The 19,908-nt window shown below is 42.4% G+C and overlaps 1 protein-coding gene across 7 annotated transcripts in view; it reads right to left on the minus strand.

The window, feature by feature from the left end:
* The window catches only part of PTPRT (protein tyrosine phosphatase receptor type T), a 641,769-nt gene that overhangs the window by 59,623 nt on the left and 562,238 nt on the right, over window positions 1-19,908 (minus strand). For all 7 annotated transcript variants that reach the window (XM_069752327.1, XM_069752329.1, XM_069752326.1 and 4 more), the window contains 11 exons: window positions 19,657-19,733; window positions 19,525-19,561; window positions 17,900-17,997; window positions 16,585-16,701; window positions 16,337-16,491; window positions 13,972-14,107; window positions 12,376-12,525; window positions 5,789-5,962; window positions 5,191-5,322; window positions 2,134-2,259; window positions 1,897-2,060 (listed from right to left, as the gene is read on the minus strand). In XM_069752327.1, the coding sequence (XP_069608428.1) occupies window positions 1,897-2,060; window positions 2,134-2,259; window positions 5,191-5,322; window positions 5,789-5,962; window positions 12,376-12,525; window positions 13,972-14,107; window positions 16,337-16,491; window positions 16,585-16,701; window positions 17,900-17,997; window positions 19,525-19,561; window positions 19,657-19,733 (1,366 nt within the window). The remainder of the gene's footprint in view (window positions 1-1,896; window positions 2,061-2,133; window positions 2,260-5,190; window positions 5,323-5,788; window positions 5,963-12,375; window positions 12,526-13,971; window positions 14,108-16,336; window positions 16,492-16,584; window positions 16,702-17,899; window positions 17,998-19,524; window positions 19,562-19,656; window positions 19,734-19,908) is intronic.

The following is a 19,908-nucleotide window of genomic DNA, read 5'->3' on the forward strand; positions in this document are numbered from 1 at the left end:
TAGGCTGTGAGCTCTAATGTTCACTAACTGTCTTAAATCCATTCTAAAATGGCTGCTGCATTATCTGTTTACTATACCGTATGATGGTATGCATTATGAGGAGGTCCACACTTTCACACCTGAGGTCATGTCTGCCTTCTGATATTAATGTATGTAATCTTCTGCAATGTGTAAGATGGTGACGGGCATTTTTTTGCGATTAAATGCCAATTGCAATGCAAGTTGTTTGAATGCAAATTTCATAATGTTTACTCAAATTTGATCTGCATTGAATTATTTTGATTATCTCTAATGTTCACCCTTGAAGATCATTTTACAGTTTACAGATAAAATACATTCAGACACAAAGTTGAGAAATATTATAAACAAATTGCATTACTTATCTTTGAGAGAATTACAAGCCTGTATTATAGTCTGGATGTGTGTTCACAATTTCCTTAATATTCACTGCTGTCTCATTTTACTTGTCCACTGCATCTAATAGCGATCATTAAAACCTAATACAGTCTCAGGACCAGTATAAGACATGTTATGGAATAAGCAATCGGAGAATATATTTATGTAGCATTAAAATATAAGCAGTACACTTAAGTTTTTTTGTGAACATAATATTTAAAGTTGCAAATCTTGACATGGTAGAATCCATTTAGACACTTTATTGAAAAAAAAAGAATTAGAAAACCAATACTAAATTCCACTGTGTAATTGCAGAACTGTTTCAGCACCAAGGACAGCACTCATCAAATGTCGATGAGTGCTGTCCCGGGATTGAAATGTGAAATTATGAAGAATGATGAAAGGACAGTGCACTATTTCATTTTGTGTGGTGGCACTTCTCTAAATCAATTCATGACAAATTCATGTCTTCCAGGAAGAACATTGTACATCACATACAGTTTTGGGTGTTTCTTGAAATGGACGGAAGAGTTTGTAAAATAAGTGTTGAAGGACTTCTTGGTGAATCTCAATTGCTCACAACCAGAACTTCAGTGAAAGTGTAAATTCAGATTCAATTGATGGAAAATCTCTTTAAACAATTTTATGTAAATATCATGTAACCCTTAGAAAATTGGAAATACAAAATGGATTAACTAGTGTATTATTATTTACCTTGTACTAGTCTTAAAGGGGTTGTCCACTGTTGAAGACTTTTTTTTTTTAAATCAAATGCTTTTCTGGGGGGAGTGAAAAAAAAATCATTTTTTAAATAAGGTTTCATTAAAAATGTTGCACCATTTGGCTTTTACAGGCTTTCTTGTTCCCTGCACATTCAACTTTGATGTGGTCTGTGCTCAGTGATGGTTTGTCAGTAATGTCATTATGCAGTCAGCAATAGACAGTATAACGCAGGGCCTATAGAAGGCAACTGGTGCAAAAATTGTTAATGAAATCCAATAGCAAAAATATTTTCTAGCCCAAAGTACAATATCACCAAAATTTGGCATCCCCTTCAATAAATCTCTTGAATGTACCTTACTTATTTTTAACAGTTTGCAATTGGTACCCTCCATTACGGAGCTTATTAAATCTTTTTTACACTAAGTGAGTAATTATAGGGACCACTATGTACCACTATTGATGACATGATCCAGTAAATGATGCTGAGTTCCATCACGTTTATGGGAAGGCTTTTTTTATTCTAGAAATTAAAGGGAGTACGAAATCTGTACCATCCCAATTAACAAAAAATGCATAGACATTCTATGTACTGCATCTATAAAATAAAATAAAAATCGGAAATGAAGGTTTTTACTGAATGACTTTAAATAGGGTTCTTGATCATGGAAAAATCGAAAGAAATATACAGAAAGTTTATATTGGAAAATTGTCTTTTTTTTCATCAGATTTATTTTAGCTCCATAAAACTTCAAAAACTTGAGACGGTTCTGTACTTACAGACAGTGCACAACTGTCCTGCCTTCCCTGCCATCATACTGTTCTTGCCACTTTTCCAATCTTTGTACAACTTTCAATATAGAGCGTTTGGATGGAGGGGTATCCCGGTATGCTGGCCACCCAATATACTGGAGATGCTGTACGATGCGATACCCATCTTGAGGCTGCAATATAAGCAAATAACGTCAGTTTTTTTGTTACTTACTGTAGTAGTCTAATCGTATCTAATGGTCTTACCCGTGCCATATTACATATCCGGAATATCCGACTAATGGTGTCCTCATCAATATCTGCTGATACAAACTCCACCTGCACTGGACCATAGCAACAGGAGGTCTTCTCTGGCCAGTACTGGAGACACAGCTAGTAGAGGGAACTGACACTTAGACATTGTTCATATGAATGCATAGCAAAGCATGAGCATGCAGCGCTATATAGAAACACGCTGGGTGAAACAAAAACACTGATAGAATAACAAAAGAATTGAAAAATAATACCATTTAGGGCTATAATCAGCAATCATAGAATCAGACCAACATGCAGAGTAGCATAATCACACAGAGAGAGAGAAATAACAGTGAGATGAAATGACATGCATAGATGTGGGATGGGCAGCTGTTCATTGAGAAGGGAAATATGTCCCCCGCAGGTACAGAAGTAGAAAAGCTAGACTTAAAAAAAAGAAAAGAAAACAAGTCTTAACTAAAACAGAATATGTACGTGAAACAAAAACCTGTCAATCTTCAATTGTCATTGAAATTTTCATTCAGCTTTGTGTTCCTTGTCTTGATGAAGTCTCAGCAGAAAATCAGAGTATTATTGGATTATAAAGGTTTTAACTTTTACCTCTATGTGCCTTACAGAAAAGCATTAGATATGGGGCACGCTCTGTGGCAGCAGTTTTAATTTGTGCCAGTCATTATTTGTCCCACCTAGAATGGCATATGGACATCATAAAGTGTGGTTCTTACTGGTGTAACCTTTCTAAAAACTAGGACAGAGCACTTCTGTAAAGAGCACATCCCACTCTGATAGACTCAGCACCGCCATGTATTACATGAGCATCCGTTTCTTTGGATGCAGCATAATATTACAAGTGAGCTTTCCCCAATCATAACAACCTATCCTGCAGTCAACTTTTAGGCTATGCATTCATTGGTAGGCATCTTACTGCTGGCACCCCAATGATCCTCAGAATGAAGGAGCTCCATGAAAGTTTATCTCCTACACAATGAAGCTTCGAACCACTCACTGGGCAAAAAACTGCATCACAGCTCCATTCACGTATATATATATATATATATATATATATGGATGTGGCATACAGTTCACTTTACAGAGAACTGTGGGCAGTATCACCTATTGTCTTCAGGATTGACGAGGTTCCGACAGGGCGTACCTCCACTAACCATATGGCATATGCTAGTACTACAACATGACTCAATGGAAATATCCTTTTAAGCTAGATTTGCACAGGAATATCTAAAGCAACTGAGGATTGCGCCAAAAATTGGGTTGTGTGGCCTCTATAAAATATTGTTGTTTGATGTCATTGAATAGATGCAATCATAGCCTTCATTAAGTGACTGAAAGTCCATCCTGATCCAGTGCTACAGCTGCAATGCATTTATTAAAGAGCCTTCAGCCTGGAGTTCAATTTTGTTACAAATGGACAAACAGAGGGGACCTTTTTACAAGTAACTCTGCAAATATTGGTGTTCACACCTCCCTTTAAATTGCCACTATCAAATATCTGTTGAATTGGGTAACTGCGACTTCATATTTTTTGTATTAACCAAGAAATGTACCATATTTATGGGTCTAACCTTCTGGTATAGAACAGTATTTCTGCTTTGGAATAATTCAAATATAGAAATGCTGTCAGGTCAAATTACAATGGCTTGGATTAGTACTAGATGTTGGAGAAAGTGAGCGAGATTGTGAGGTTGACTGGTGTTTAGCCATTAAATAACTTTAGCTGTACGGATTAAGTACAGGAAGAAATCTATGAGTAGATGACAGTAAACATTTAATATCAAAGTTATAAAAGTGTCCAGCTTCCTTGTGCGATACATTAGGGCTTATAAAATATAATCTAGCAGACACTATATTGATAAAGTCCTTTCTTTCACTACCTGGACTGACAGATAATCCTGGACAGACCAGATAAAATCTTTGTCATGTTTTTTAGTGTAATTTTATGATCATTATGGTTGTAGGTATACCAAATAAGTATATGTTTTATTATTTTTGTTATAATTGAGTAATACTTATGTATATTTTTTTATAATATTCTGACATCACTCTTTTTAGGCTTCTTACACAGATGCCTCATAATATTTTTTGGCAACTTGGGCCTCTCTTTTCCATTTTTTCTGAGTGGAAAATGCTAGACTCCTGTTGGCATCTGGACCAGGCACCTCCTTTGAGGTACATACATAGTGTGGGCGTCCTAAACTTTTTACTTAGCATTTAACTGTGAAAAGTAGGTATCCAGGTGATATTCTGTCCAGACTTCCCCACTGTTCAATGCTGGCTAAAACAAGTCTGAACTTCATAGAGGTCAACCATTGAGTGAAACCTAGGTTATAGAATTTGGACTTTTCTGGCCGTGTATGAGACCCGAGGGCAAGACTCTTAACTACTGAAGAGTGTGACCTTTTGATTAGACCCTTCCATTTGGTGAACCAACCAATCAATGGTGGTACCATGCAAGTTTATATTTCCAGATCACCCTTGTCCAGCTTGTAGATGGATAAAATAGTCCACTGATGATTGGCTTATCAGGTAAGACCCCTCTGTCTGGTTATTCAAGCAGGAAACTATGGACTTCTTGTGACAATCCCATGCTTGTGATCTTTTCTTTGACAATTGACTCCTTTCCCTCCATACCTTTCTTTCCACTTGTTCCATTCACTTCCCCCTCCTCTGTTCTTTCCCTTCACTTTTGCTTAAAGTAAAATTATTTGGTTACTTTGTAATAACTTAAGGAAAACCTATTAAAAAAACGACTTGACTAATATACAATTTCCACAACAAAGCTACAGAAAACATGAAACTTTGGTCTAATATATCTGCACTAGTGACCCGTGTGAAAACTCTAATATTTAAAAAAAAAAAATTGTGGCAACAAAAAATAATATAAAACAGAAGCAAGAATAAGAAAGTAGTAGAAGCCTGTTATATTAATATTTAATGTTTCTGATGATACATTCCCTTTGAAATGAAGAAAATGTAGGAACTGATGAAAAGATTGAAAATGAGAAAAAGGCTGTATTCTTCTAGTGACTGTACCTGGGCTGCATCCATTTCATTGAGCATAACAATGGAGGAGCAATTGTAGTCAAACACCAACCTCCAGAAATCGGGCACAGTATTGGGTAATGGGTGCTGAGTAACCAAAAACGCTGCTGGCTTTTTATGGCTCTAGAAGACAAAACAACAAATGATTTGATTGAAGACGAAATGCAGTAAAATGAAGTTTTTTTCCTCCCCTTTTTTGAGCTTAGCCATCAGTACTAGATGGCAGAAATCGGATTGTTTATGTATCACCATAAAGATGCTGACAGGCAGTGACAGAAGGGAGTGTGCACAGCAGACTGGCTAATACACCGTTTATTCAGCAGTATCTGATCACATAATCTGTCAGTCTTGGGTGCGAGACAGGATTATCCTGGAAATATTCCCTTTGCAGCAAGGAGCTGTCAGATCTCCGACACAAGCTGCGAGATCAGGCCACCCCCTGGTGTGTGACAATCAGTACGCTTCCTGTGACAGATCAGACTCACAGCTCCACGTGACAGATAGCGGCACTGCTTATAATGGATACCTGCATCTGTACGCAATAAAGTCTGACTATAAGCTAATTGCTTGTATATACGAATATACGCACATCCATGAGTGTGGCGTTAATGTAGTTGCTAGTCTCTCCATCCAGTGAGATGAGGAAGGGAAGGCACCGGTCCAGGGGTAGGACATCCAAAGCCCGATTTTTGTCGTGGTTCCGGGGCAAAAGTCCTATGCTGCAGTCTTCTGGCCTCGCTCGAGGAGTCACAATGTTCAAGGTCTAAAGGCAAAGAAATTTCAGATAATCAAGACACTAAACATTTTATTATGATCTGCAGCCCAATGTACAGAATAGTCATATAGTAGGAGACAAGATCCAACCACTCTGGTGGCTTTTCTTTAAAGTGGTTTGCAGGATACTGTAACTGCGAGTAAGATTTCTGTAAGGATTCTTGTATTAGTGATGGAAAAAATAGATTGCATAATAAGATACTCTTACATTTAAAATATATAAAGCATGGAAAGGAACTTAAAAACCATGACCAGAGCCTTACTTGTTGTTAGGTCTCGAGTTCCCGCTTCTGCACAGGGGGAATCTCGAGCCATCTCCGCTGCGGTCTCCCATTCTCATCCAGCCGCAGTGGAGTCTGCTCAGCAAGGACGTCGGTCCCAGCATCTTGCTCAGTCTCACTCTGTACAGAGAGTTACTGCTGCTTCTTCAGCTTCTGCCATTAAAGCCAGTGCTGGTCAGCAGCGAGCGGACTTCTCTGGGACTAAGTCCTTGTCTGCACACACTGAGCATGCCCAGGGCAAGATCTCCCATTGGAGATCGAGGGTCATGTGCTCAGGCTCTGCAGCACATTCCATTGGTCCTCTTGGCAGGTCTTGGAAGGGCAAAATTTCTGTGGCCACTTCCTGTGCTGCAACTATATAAACTGCGCATGACCGCACGGCCATGCGCTAGTGTACAATTGTTAATGTGTGTATGTTGTGAGTGCAAGTCGTCCTTGGATATCCCTACCCTATTGAATGTCTGTTCGCGGAAGGTGTATGGTTGCTATCTAGCGCCCGACTTAGCCTACAGCACTAATCACACATTACAGCGTCCTGTTGCTGTGACCGCCAGTACGGCGCCGTGCACTTCCTCTGTGCTTTCCTTAACCAAGCCTGGGTGGTTAGTGGCGTTCGTCAGTGCGGCACCGCATGCACTCTTGTGCCTTAAAATTGTTATTGAGTTTCCTTACACACCCAGTTGCGGTGTTGTGCCAGCAAGGGTCTAATCGGACTTCAATCCTAGTTGGGGTTGAGTTCGCTGACTACTTGCTCGCGCTCTATGTGCGGTACCGCGGTCCTGTGATGCAACAGGATCGCTTCCTTCACGCTGGGTGAAGTTTAACCCACGTGTGTATGCTTATGAGTACCGCCATATACTCCGTCATTACTTGGCAGCAGGTTCCATCTCTGCACAGTGGACCCCGGGCTGCGAACGCACCATACTCTATCTTTCTTATTATTTGGTGCGTTCCGCTAGCCCTAACAATACACTAGCGCCAGGTTCTGGCTAGTAATGATGGACAAACAGCAATCCTTGCGGTATATCCAGCAGCTGGAGGGTAGGTTGGCGGCTCTTGAGAGCGCAACCTCAGCTGTGGATGTTACCGCAGTTGCTGTACAGGCTGCTAGCGTGGCTGCAGCAACCCTGTCCATTGCCACCCCTGCTCCGACATTTTCTCGCCTCCCGCTGCCAGAAAAATTTTCTGGTGATAGCAAATTTTGTAGGGGATTTGTGAGTCAGTGCTCTATTCACCTCGAGCTCCTGGCTGCACGTTTTCCCACAGAGCGGGCTAAGGTGGGATATATAGTGTCTCTCTTGTCGGACAGGGCGTTGGAATGGGCTATGCCGCTGTGGGAGCATGGCGATCATGTGGTGCAGAGTGCTCCGCTGTTTCTGAGCACTCTGAAACAGGTCTTTTTAGGACCTCAAGTCACCCATGATACTGCGCTCCAACTGCTGGCATTAACTCAGGATGAGTCCTTGGTCAGTCATTTTGCCGTCCAATTCCGCACTTTAGCTTCTGAGCTGGATTGGTCGGATAAAGCTCTTATCCCCATATTTTGGAGGGGCCTGGCTGACCACGTTAAGGACGCTCTGGCCACTAGGGAGATTCCTGCCACACTGGAGGAGTTAATAACTGTCTCCACTCGAATTGACCTCCGTTTTAACGAGCAGAGGTTAGAGCAAGCCCAGTGTAGGCAGAGGTTTCGGCTGGCTCTTACCTTCGCCAAACCTCTGGAATCTCCGGTTCTGGTTCCTGAGTCACATGAGGCCAGGGAAGTGTCACAAGCGGGATCTAAGTCCCGGACCGCAGGTGCACTCAAGGTCTGTCATGTATGCCAGCAGTCGGGACATCTAGCCACCAGATGTTCTCAGCGGTCGAGGAAACGTCAGCGTCTAGTGGTAGTAGGTGGAGGTGCACTAGACACGGCGACGTTTGCCTCTAAATTGTCCTTTAAGGGGACAATTACTATAGGCTCATTCTCCCACTCGGTAGAGCTCTGCATGGATTCTGGGGCGGAGGGCAATTTTATGTCTTCTGCCTTCGCCCAACGTCACGCAATACCCCTGGTTATGCTAGCTCAACCAGTAACGGTACGAGTGGTGAATGGGTCGACACTGCCCTCACAGATAACACACCAGACCATCCCTTTTACTCTGTCCATGTCGCCATCTCATCAGGAGAATATATCTCTGCTCGTCATTCCCGAGGGAATTGATGAGGTCCTGTTGGGAATACCTTGGCTACGGTACCACTCTCCTCATATCGAGTGGTCCTCTGGCAGAATCCTGGGATGGGGCGAATCTTGTGGGGGTAGGTGTCAGAGGGAGTGCGTTCAGGTTGCTACTACTGAGGTACCCGCAGATCTTTCCTCTCTCCCCAAGCAGTATTGGTCTTATGCAGACGTGTTCTCCAAAAAGGCGGCAGAGATCCTTCCGCCCCATCGCCCCTATGACTGTCCTATTGATCTCTTGCCTGGTGCTGAGCCTCCCCGGGGTCGAGTCTATCCGCTATCTCTCCCGGAGACGGAGGCAATGTCACAGTACATCCAGGAAAATCTGGCAAGAGGATTCATTAGGAAGTCAGTGTCACCTGCTGGGGCAGGGTTCTTCTTCGTGCAGAAGAAGAATGGGGAACTACGTCCATGCATAGACTACAGGGGTCTTAACGCCATCACCGTTAAAAATAAGTATCCTTTGCCCTTGATATCTGAGCTCTTCGATAGGCTTCGGGGAGCAAAGGTATTTACTAAACTAGATCTGCGGGGTGCTTACAACCTGATTCGCATCCGTGAGGGGGACGAATGGAAGACGGCTTTTAACACAAGGGATGGACACTATGAATATCTGGTGATGCCCTTCGGGCTCTGTAATGCCCCAGCCGTTTTCCAAGACTTTGTGAACGATATCTTCCGGGATATGCTTTCCACCTCGGTCGTAGTCTATCTGGATGATATTCTCATCTACTCTCCAGATATTGACTCCCACCGGAGAGATGTTTGCAAAGTCTTCGACCTCCTACGGGCAAACTCCCTCTATGCCAAGTTGGAGAAGTGTATGTTTGAGCAGGAGTCCTTACCTTTCCTAGGCTACATCATCTCTGCCCAGGGATTGGCTATGGATCCTGCCAAACTACAGGCTGTGATGGACTGGCAGGAACCCCATTCTCTTAAAGCGGTGCAGCGCTTTATGGGGTTCATTAATTATTATCGCCAGTTCATTCCGCACTTCTCAACTTTGGTAGCTCCCTTGGTTGCCCTCACCAAGAAGGGGGCGAATCCCAAATTGTGGTCTGAGGAGGTCTCCAAGGCCTTTAACTCTATAAAGTCACACTTCGCTAGCGCTCCCATCCTACATCGCCCCGACGTTGATAAGCCATTTATCATGGAGGTGGATGCCTCTTCTGTTGGTGCTGGAGCAGTCCTCTTCCAAAAGGATGCTCAAGGTCGGAAGCATCCTTGCTTCTTTTTCTCCAAGACCTTCTCACCAGCAGAGAGGAATTATTCCATCGGGGACAGGGAGTTGCTAGCCATGAAGTTGGCTTTCTCGGAGTGGAGACATCTCTTGGAGGGTGCACGATTTCCCTTCCAAGTCTTCACAGACCATAAAAATTTGGTGTACCTGCAGACAGCCCAGCGGTTGAATTCTCGCCAGGCAAGATGGTCCTTATTCTTCTCCCGGTTTCATTTCACCCTCCATTTTCTTTCTGGGGAGAGGAACATTCGGGCCGACGCTCTCTCTTGCTCCGTTGTGTCATCTGCGGAGGAGGAGGAGGAGCCTCGGCTTATTGTCCCCACCGAGAGCTTGAGAACTGTGGCCCCGGTTTCGCTAGAGTCTGTGCCCCCTGGCAAGACTTTTGTTCCATCCAATTTGCGACCGGGGGTTCTCTCTTGGGCACACTCGTCCAGGGTGGGTGGACATTTTGGTACCAAAAGGACATCTGAGTTACTGGCGAGGATGTACTGGTGGCTGCATATGGCTCGTGATGTCACAGAGAATGTTCGGGCGTGTGTCTCTTGCGCCAAGAACAAGACTCCTCGGCAACGGCCAGCTGGTTTGCTTTATCCTCTGCCAGTGGCGGACAGGCCCTGGGAGATGGTCGGGATGGACTTTGTGGTGGGCTTACCCAAGTCTCGTAACTGCACCATTATCTGGGTGATCACCGACCATTTTTCCAAAATGGTGCACTTGGTGCCTCTTCCACGGCTACCTTCTGCACGGGCGTTGGCTGTCTTGTTCGTCAAGCATATCTTTCGCCTACACGGTATGCCAGAAAAAATTGTTAGTGACCGGGGTCCCCAGTTTGCGTCTCGATTCTGGAGAGAGCTTTGTCGTCTACTCAGTATTGAGTTAAATCTCTCTTCGGCATATCATCCCGAGACGAATGGGTTGGTAGAGAGGGCCAACCAGACCTTAGTCACATATTTACGACATTTTGTTTCTGCCAGGCAGGATGACTGGGCATCCTTGCTACCGTGGGCAGAGTTTGCACTTAACAATGCCGTAGCCGACTCCACCGGTCAGTCTCCATTCCTCCTAAATTACGGCCAGCATCCGCGTGTTCCTGTGCCCATGCCTGTGTCTTCTGCTGACTCCAGGGTGGCAGACTGGGCTGTGGAGGCACGAGACATTTGGGACCGCACGCAGGATGCCATTCGGGCCTCCAAGGAGAGAATGAGGTCCTCCGCCGATGTTCATCGGCGCCCCGCTCCGACCTTTGCTCCTGGCGACTTGGTGTGGCTCTCCGCCCGTAACATCAGGCTGCGAGTTGAGTCCACTAAGTTTGCTCCTCGCTACTTGGGCCCCTTCAAGGTTCTCGAACGGGTTAATCCTGTGGTCTACCATTTGGCTCTTCCTCCACGCTTGGGTATCACCGACACCTTTCATGTGTCCCTCTTGAAACCCGTATACATGTCCCGGTTTTCCGAGTCATCTGCCGGGACATCGGGTTCGTCTACGGACGATTACGAGGTGAACGCTATTTTGGGGTGCAAGGTGGTACGCAGCAAAAAGTTCTATCTGGTGGATTGGAAAGGTTATGGCCCGGAGGACAGGTCATGGGAGCCTGCTGAAAACATTCGGGCCCCACAGCTTATTGCTGCCTTCGAGCGTAGCGAGGCCCAAGGAGAGGGGGGCCAATGTTAGGTCTCGAGTTCCCGCTTCTGCACAGGGGGAATCTCGAGCCATCTCCGCTGCGGTCTCCCATTCTCATCCAGCCGCAGTGGAGTCTGCTCAGCAAGGACGTCGGTCCCAGCGTCTTGCTCAGTCTCACTCTGTACAGAGAGTTACTGCTGCTTCTTTAGCTTCTGCCATTAAAGCCAGTGCTGGTCAGCAGCGAGCGGACTTCTCTGGGACTAAGTCCTTGTCTGCACATACTGAGCATGCCCAGGGCAAGATCTCTCGTTGGAGATCGAGGGTCATGTGCTCAGGCTCTGCAGCACATTCCATTGGTCCTCTTGGCAGGTCTTGGAAGGGCAAAGTTTCTGTGGCCACTTCCTGTGCTGCAACTATATAAACTGCGCATGACCGCATGGCCATGCGCTAGTGTACAATTGTTAATGTGTGTATGTTGTGAGTGCAAGTCGTCCTTGGATATCCCTACCCTATTGAATGTCTGTTCGCGGAAGGTGTATGGTTGCTATCTAGCGCCCGACTTAGCCTACAGCACTAATCACACATTACAGCGTCCTGTTGCTGTGACCGCCAGTACGGCGCCGTGCACTTCCTCTGTGCTTTCCTTACCCAAGCCTGGGTGGTTAGTGGTGTTCTTCAGTGCGGCACCGCATGCACTCTTGTGCCTTAAAATTGTTATTGAGTTTCCTTACACACCCAGTTGCGGTGTTGTGCCAGCAAGGGTCTAATCGGACTTCAATCCTAGTTGGGGTTGAGTTCGCTGACTACTTGCTCGCGCTCTATGTGCGGTACCGCGGTCCTGTGATGCAACAGGATCGCTTCCTTCACGCTGGGTGAAGTTTAACCCACGTGTGTATACTTATGAGTACCGCCATATAGTCCGTCATTACTTGGCAGCAGGTTCCATCTCTGCACGGTGGACCCCGGGCTGCGAACGCACCATACTCTATCTGTCTTATTATTTGGTGCGTTCCGCTAGCCCTAACACTTGTGAGATCACTAACCTGAAACTCGTCTTTGATTTGGCTGCAGTTCGTCTGTGGATCTATGCGACTGATGTTGTAGTAGACAGAACGGAATTCGCATACTGGGATGGCAGTGTTTCCACACAAACAGGCTTCAAGGATGGCATCGTGAACAAAAACATACTGTTCCTAGAGAAAAAGAGCAAATTAATTAATTGGAACAGTAAGTTATAATGTTGTCTTAATAAATGAATAGGTTTTGTTGCCTTTTAAAGTCAACTTTAATTAAATCCTCCTGATATTTTGACCGTTTGGCTTTTTTGTCTTTCCTATGTTTTCTATATTTTTTACCTGCAACCTGGGGTTATGACTTTATGTTTTCTTTAATTTTCAAATAATAGGCATGAACAAAAGGATCATGCTTCTCTGTATTCCATAACTATATTCACTAAATAAATGTGTGAATGTAATATCAGTGGCATACGTAAAAAAAAGGCAGCTATGGAGAGACATGGACCAGACTTGGTTGACCAATTTTTGTGCAGGAGAAACTGTGTTGGAGTCTCCATTATAGAGGAATTGCACAGCTAGTGAAATAGGTAATGGCAAATTGGTGCAATGGTCACAAAAAAAGCTTTAGAGAGGGAACAACCATCAGGCACGAGGGTCCTGTATTGACAACTCTACGGGGAATAAAAATTTCAATTTAGCTATTGGCCTTGCTATTCATTGCATGACAAGGTATCACATCAGGTGCATTTTATAAATATATTTTATATTTACAGTATAGAAAATTGATTTATTTGTCCGTTTGGATTGGATGGGTTGTTACCGACATCTGGTGAGAATTTCATGTCAATAGCACCTTTCAAAAACATATATACTTAGAAAATTGGTGAAGTGTTCAATGCTTTTTTCACCCGCTATATTTACATTCATATATATATATATATATATATATATATATATATATGTGCATCTATGCACAGTCCATATGATATGTTTTTGACAACATTCCTACTTTGCTGCCCTTTTCCACACATGCCTACAATTTTTTGAACAGTATATAAATATATATACATACATATATATATATATATATATATATATATATATATATATATATACAGGGCTGTCCAAAAGTAGGTGGACAGTATGTGTAATAGGGTTATGAAGGGGGAGATTTATCAAACATGGTGTAAAGTGAAACTGACTAAGTTGCCCTTAGCAACCGATCAGATTCCACCTTTCATTTTCCAAAGAGTCTGTGAAGAATGAAAAGTAGAATCTGATTGGTTGCTAAGGGCATGCTTGATAAATCTCCCCCTTCATAACCCCATTACACATGCTGTCCACCTACTTTTGGACCACCCTGTATATACAGTATATACTGTATATATATATATATTTATATATATATATATATATATATATATAAGATCCCTTGAATTATGTATGAATAGTGTATTGGAATCACATGGAAGATTACACAGGCCACCTATTCGTTTTCCTGCTGACCAGGTGTAATATTCCCATAGGTGTTTCATTTTCGATGTTGCAGTGTAGACCAGTAATTACCTTTTGAACATTGCAGCTATAACCCCATCCAATGCTCTTTGGATAAATTCATCTTACCTCGGTCTGTACCATGTTGACTCTCTGAGCTCTCAGCTCCCGCACACAGTTGAATATGTCCACTACTCCTTCATTCTCTGCCATGTCCAGCATAATATCGATGGCTATAAAACAGCCAGTTCTCCCAGCTCCAGCGCTATGGAGTAAAGTCATTATTAATAGTGACGGGTTCTATGAGTATTATTTCTTAACATTACTGTAGATAATAACATCAAAATACAAATTAGAAGTATAACATTACAAGGTAATTTCAATCGATTATAGGTTATTAGAAAGAAAATCATTATAATTACACTGGTCTAAAAAAAAAAAAAAATTTCTGGCATGGACTTTAAGAACAGTTTTAGACTAATTTGAGGGTGCTGAATTCAAATCTGATCTTATAATTTCTCTATCACATCACGTTTTTGCGCTATAGGTATATGGCCCATTTTCATGAATTCCATGATAAATATAAGTAGTGTATGAAAAGTGCCAGTTTATACGGTTCACTAAGGTAAATTTAGTTTTCATTTAGTCTCCCAGCATGGAGCATGATGAGAGACAACTCAGAAGCTGTACGTCACAGATCAGCCAAGAAAAGAAAGTTCAAATAACTGCCATTTGTCATTCATCTGTGCCATATATATGTGTTTTTATATTTTGCAGTTTAATTCTGTAAGTATATTTGATTTGCTGTACATGTAATCTTTGTTATTTCTTGATTAAAAATGTACAAAATGTAGTACCGAAAATCATGTGTTTTTATCATAAAAAATTAGGAGTAATTTTCATCAAAAATTGAAAATATCTCGAAATCCTGATGTGATAGCCAAAAACGGAGTTCATATTCGTAATCAGCAGCCAAAATTGACTTAAAATATGTTTTAAAACCTTTTGCCAGAAAAATTGCGTTAACCGGTGTTATTTGTTCCAAATACCCTAAAACCAGTAGACGATTTGCAGTATTCAACGTGGAATAAAACTAGAAAGAGTTCTAAGGAAGAGACTTAAATCAATGGTAGTTCTGTTCTCATTACTACGTACACCCATCTAGTACGACTCCCAGGGGCACCATTATGACTTGTGACGGATGGAGATTTTGACTCAAGTGGGCAAATTAATTTGGAACTGTGTTATTATGATAAAAGAAAAAAAGCACTGTAATACTAAGAATTGTATATTAATTCTACAGAGTACATGTGTGCAGATAGTTGTCATGTTCAACATACAGGTCTGTATTTACATTGGAGTCAGGCCGTGCAGCTAGCATTTGACCCATTGCAAAGAATGACGCTCTCAAATCGGTGGCTTTCTACATTCCAATAGAAGATAAAAATGCAACATAGATTTGTCCTCTCCATGGGCAACAAGACAGATGAAAGAACTATGAGTTGTATATTCTTTTTTATCCAATACTAGGGTGAGGAGAAAGGCAGATAAACAAGGGGAGCGTAATGCCCATGGTGGACATTATTGGGTTGTGTGTGCTTTTATAGAGAGTGGAGAAATGGTCAGCACCTCCAGAAGATCATATAGTGATTGTATTGTGTTATATTGATGCATTTCTCAGCTGCTGCATTGGTTTATAAGGGTACTGTAAAAAACTAGATGCAGGAGTTTTGGTAAAGAATGGGTTAGCAACTGGTGGGAAGTTCAGTGAAGATCTTCACATTATAAGGGGCTGTTGAGGACTTGTACATTCAAGTGCCTGTAGTTACAGCACAGTGAGCATCAGCCAGACAAAAAGTAGATTCTATCAGAAGAGGAATCCAGAAGCATTATCCTGGAAGAGGCAACAGCTCAGTGGGAAGCTGGGAGAGGCCCAAACATAGTTAAGAACAAGGATGGATCAGAGCTATTAGTAGTCCTGCGACTGTTCTGGGCTGGACAAGGTCACCCTGATACAGAGATGGATTACAAGTTGCCGGCCTAATGAGGAAGATTTAGAGAAGGAATTCTATTTATTGCCTGATCAGAGCATCTGGAAATGTAGATGCAGTAGCCGGTATGTAGGAAGTAGGACAGGAGGATTCTGCTAATATGGAACTGTATGATTGTGACATCATGTTGAAGATGAAATGTAAAGTACTGCCATATATAACCATCTCTACTGTCACATCTGTCAAATCCAAGTGTGAATACCATCCAATGTGATACGTTATAAGTTATATTTTTTCAACTTCTACCTCAGTAAAAGATTTTCTGTTGTTAACTATATTGGCCTCCCCTGCTTCCTTGTTCGTCCCCACCACTACACTACATCACAGGGCGTTGCTACCAGCCCCCAAGGAACAGTACCGTTAGTACGAAACCCTTCAGTAGGAATCAGTAACAGAAGTGAAGAAAGGTTTTTCTTTCTTGCTATTGTGGAACATATTGTTACCTGCAATGCACAGTGATTGGTCCGGCATCTGGTGGGTTAAGGAACTTCACCTGTCTGACAAAGCCCAAAAGACCAGTGGCATAACATGGTACGCCATGATCTGGCCAGCTGGTGAAGTGAAATTGACGAATTTCCCGAATGTCGTGAGATCCTTTCTAAAAAAAACAACAAGGTGCATTAACATCCTAACATCAGGAATCAATCACTTAGTAAATCTCTGATATGGTTGACCCAAATTTATGATTTACCTTTTGCACTGTAAATGTCCTGATGACATACTCTGCCAGTGGTTCTGTTTCTATAAGGGATACCTTAATGTCACCGTAGACTTCAGTATCATCAGGCCAGTACCTGACACATTTTACCTAGAATTTAGTTAAAGAACAGAATGTTACTGTTGGCTAATATGTGAATGGAGAACGATGGAGAACATGTATGTATGCAATAGCGGCAGACCAAGTGGCTGCTACAGGGCTCCTGTACAGAGGCTTTTGTCAGTCCTAACCACCTTCCTATTAGGTAGCATTACATCTGTGAAGGACTCAATCTCACAGGATGTGTAACAGAAACACGGCACTCCTGTTAAAGGTGGGTGCTCAAGTAGGGTCCCACCCCATATAATACCACTATTTTTCCATTATCTCACCACATGGTTTACATTTTCTAAAATCTGACTGAAACCTTATCCATTAATCTGTGGATTGCGCATGTAAATGAAACACAATAATTTGCAACTTTCTATGAGTGACAAGTTCTTCAATGTGCAAATTGCCTCTTCTGAGAAAAAGGGGACTTAATCTCTATAGCGCCACCTGTTGGAAGTAGCGATCCTACAAGTCACAATCAACCCTTTAACGAGTCGTGCAATATGACTTTGGATAAAAGCCAATTCAGTATCTCAACGGTGTTTCGGGCTGTTGGCCCTCGTCAGTGCGAAGCTTGAGAACCAATTTGGCTAGGTGAGAGTTCTTCAATGCTCAGTCTCATAGGGGACTTCATTGTTAGCAGACAGGGGAGTCTGTTTTGTTCCATGGGTCACAATAGGGGAAAAAAGAAAACCACCTGGCACATTAATAGATCGCTTACTATTATTATTGCTATATCCCCTCTACCTTCCATATACATCTAGCAGATGAGGTCATTGTATTTCGAGGCTTACAGCTCCTGGTTGATTATAGTGAAATCAATGAAGAACTAGATTGTTAATATTTCATATTCATGTGCCTGAGTCACCTTCTGATAATAATGACTTATTTTTACATTTCATATGGAAGGCAGGAAATACAAGACATCTAAGGCTAGATAAAACTAGATGATTCATCTATCAAGATTTGACACTAGGCACCGAGTACCGGCTTTTACCTAACAGAGAATGATTTTTGCCTTCAACTTTTTAGCCCAATTGCTTCTTGTGATTTCTGGTAGTGTTTTCCTGTCTTTTATCAGATTTACGATTTCTCCAGTCTATTTGTACCACACAAGCTTTTAAGCCCTAACCCATTCCTCACCCCTAACACCTCACAAAGATTAGCAGTGTTCTTTCATCAAGTTTAGGTCTCATACCCTTCCGACTTCCACCAGATTTGTCACCATCACCACGCTGACTGAGTTTTCCTGCCAGATCATCCTCCAAAAATCCTTTACTGTCTCCTGCATGGGACCTAGGGGATTAACAGATGATCCAATACAATAAGTCACAACATGGTTTCCTTTTTAATACCAAGTACATTTATGTAATGTCTAAATTTACTAGAAATACATGTACGAGTTAAAAAAATGTGGTTCTGAATTGTATAATGGTCATGCTAGAATCCAATTTGTTTGTCTCATCTGGCTTTGGGAATCGGTATAAATCCCTGACAATCACTATCCATTTACCAACCATCCGTAACCTCACGGACAATCCACAATGAGCAGGTCCTTTTCTCTGCTGTCCATAGTGTTTGGCAGAAAAAGAACAATGCTTGTACTATGCTATGCTGTGACCTGTGTTATACAAATACAGTAACATACGGATTCAGGCTGAGAAGCTGGGTCTCGAGTGAGACACAAGAGGAAGGAGTGGAGCTGCAGCCAGTAATCTGCTGTTACATCATGTCTTATACTCCAGTCACGTCCAGAGCTGCAGCCAGGATTCTGATGTTATATCATGTTTTATATTCCAGTCACGTCCAGAGCAGCAGCCAGGATTCTGCTGTTACATCATGTCTTATACTCCAGTCACGTCCAGAGCTGCAGCCAGGATTCTGATGTTATATCATGTTTTATATTCCAGTCACGTCCAGAGCAGCAGCCAGGATTCTGCTGTTACATCATGTCTTATACTCCAGTCATGTTTAGAGCTGCAGCCAATATTTTGCTGTTACATCATGTCTTATACTCCTGTCACGTCCACAGCTGCAGCCAGTATTCTGCTGTTGCATCACGTCTTACACTCCAGTCACGTCGAGAGCTGCAGCCAATATTTTTCTGTTACATCATGTCTTATACCCCAGTCACATCTAGAGCAGCAGCCAGGATTCTGCTGTTACATCATGTCTTATACTCCAGTCATGTCCAGAGCTGCAACCAATATTTTGCAGTTATATCATGTCTTATATTCCAGTCATGTCCAGAGCTGCAGCCAATATTTTGCTCTTTCATCATGTCTTATACTCCAGTCACGTCCAGAGCAGCTGCCAGGATTCTGCTGTTACTGTACATCATTTCTTATACTCCATTCACATCCAGAGCTGCAGTCACAATTCTGTGCTACATCATGTCTTATATTCCAGTCACATCCTGAGTTGCTATTCTGCTGTTTCATCAGGTCTTGTATACCAGTTCTCAGTATACCTCACAGTGAATGTATCATCCTAAAACTATATACTTTCTGTCTAATGAATCTATGTATTTTACTGTTTTTTTTTGTGATTCTTGGGAATTTTGTTTACACGTTTTTACAAGACGCTGTAATAAACCAATCTGCGTTATTCTGTACCAGGAAATGTCATGTTAATTGAGGATGGTGAAGGTCTTGGCTGTATCCGCAATGTGCTGGGTGGGTAGCAAAGGGTGCATTACCTAGAAGGCCAAATCCGGGATACACAACTAACATTCTGCCATGGCAGAATAAAGCAGTATTCTGGTCCCATTATTCCAAGTCCTAAAGCTTAAAAATGAACATTTATTTTTTTTTAAGTCATTACCTTGGGTAGCAATGTAATGGCGAGGTCGATGATAACCCTGGAAGAAAAAATAGCCCACAGATTGATTTAGCCTGATTGACAGTGATATTATATCATTTTGCAAAGCATAAGGAATGGGAATGTGTAACTTACATCCACATAGTTGGCATTAATGTAATCTGAATGAGGGTCTCCATCTATCAGCTGTAGCCGCACCCGCGAATGGTCATCTGAGAGAAAGAGACACTGAGATGTCACATGAAGGTCAGCTGAAAAGTGACAGGCAGGAATCACTGACTCGGTAATATACGGTTCACTGACAATGACACATGTCTCCGCTGGCAAAGTTACACAGGAAGTCAGTGACAAAGTCACAATCACCGCTATTGACAAGGCAAAGTTTCT

This window comes from Ranitomeya imitator, chromosome 2 (genome assembly GCF_032444005.1).
Source record: "Ranitomeya imitator isolate aRanImi1 chromosome 2, aRanImi1.pri, whole genome shotgun sequence".
Taxonomy (NCBI): Eukaryota; Metazoa; Chordata; class Amphibia; order Anura; family Dendrobatidae; genus Ranitomeya; species Ranitomeya imitator.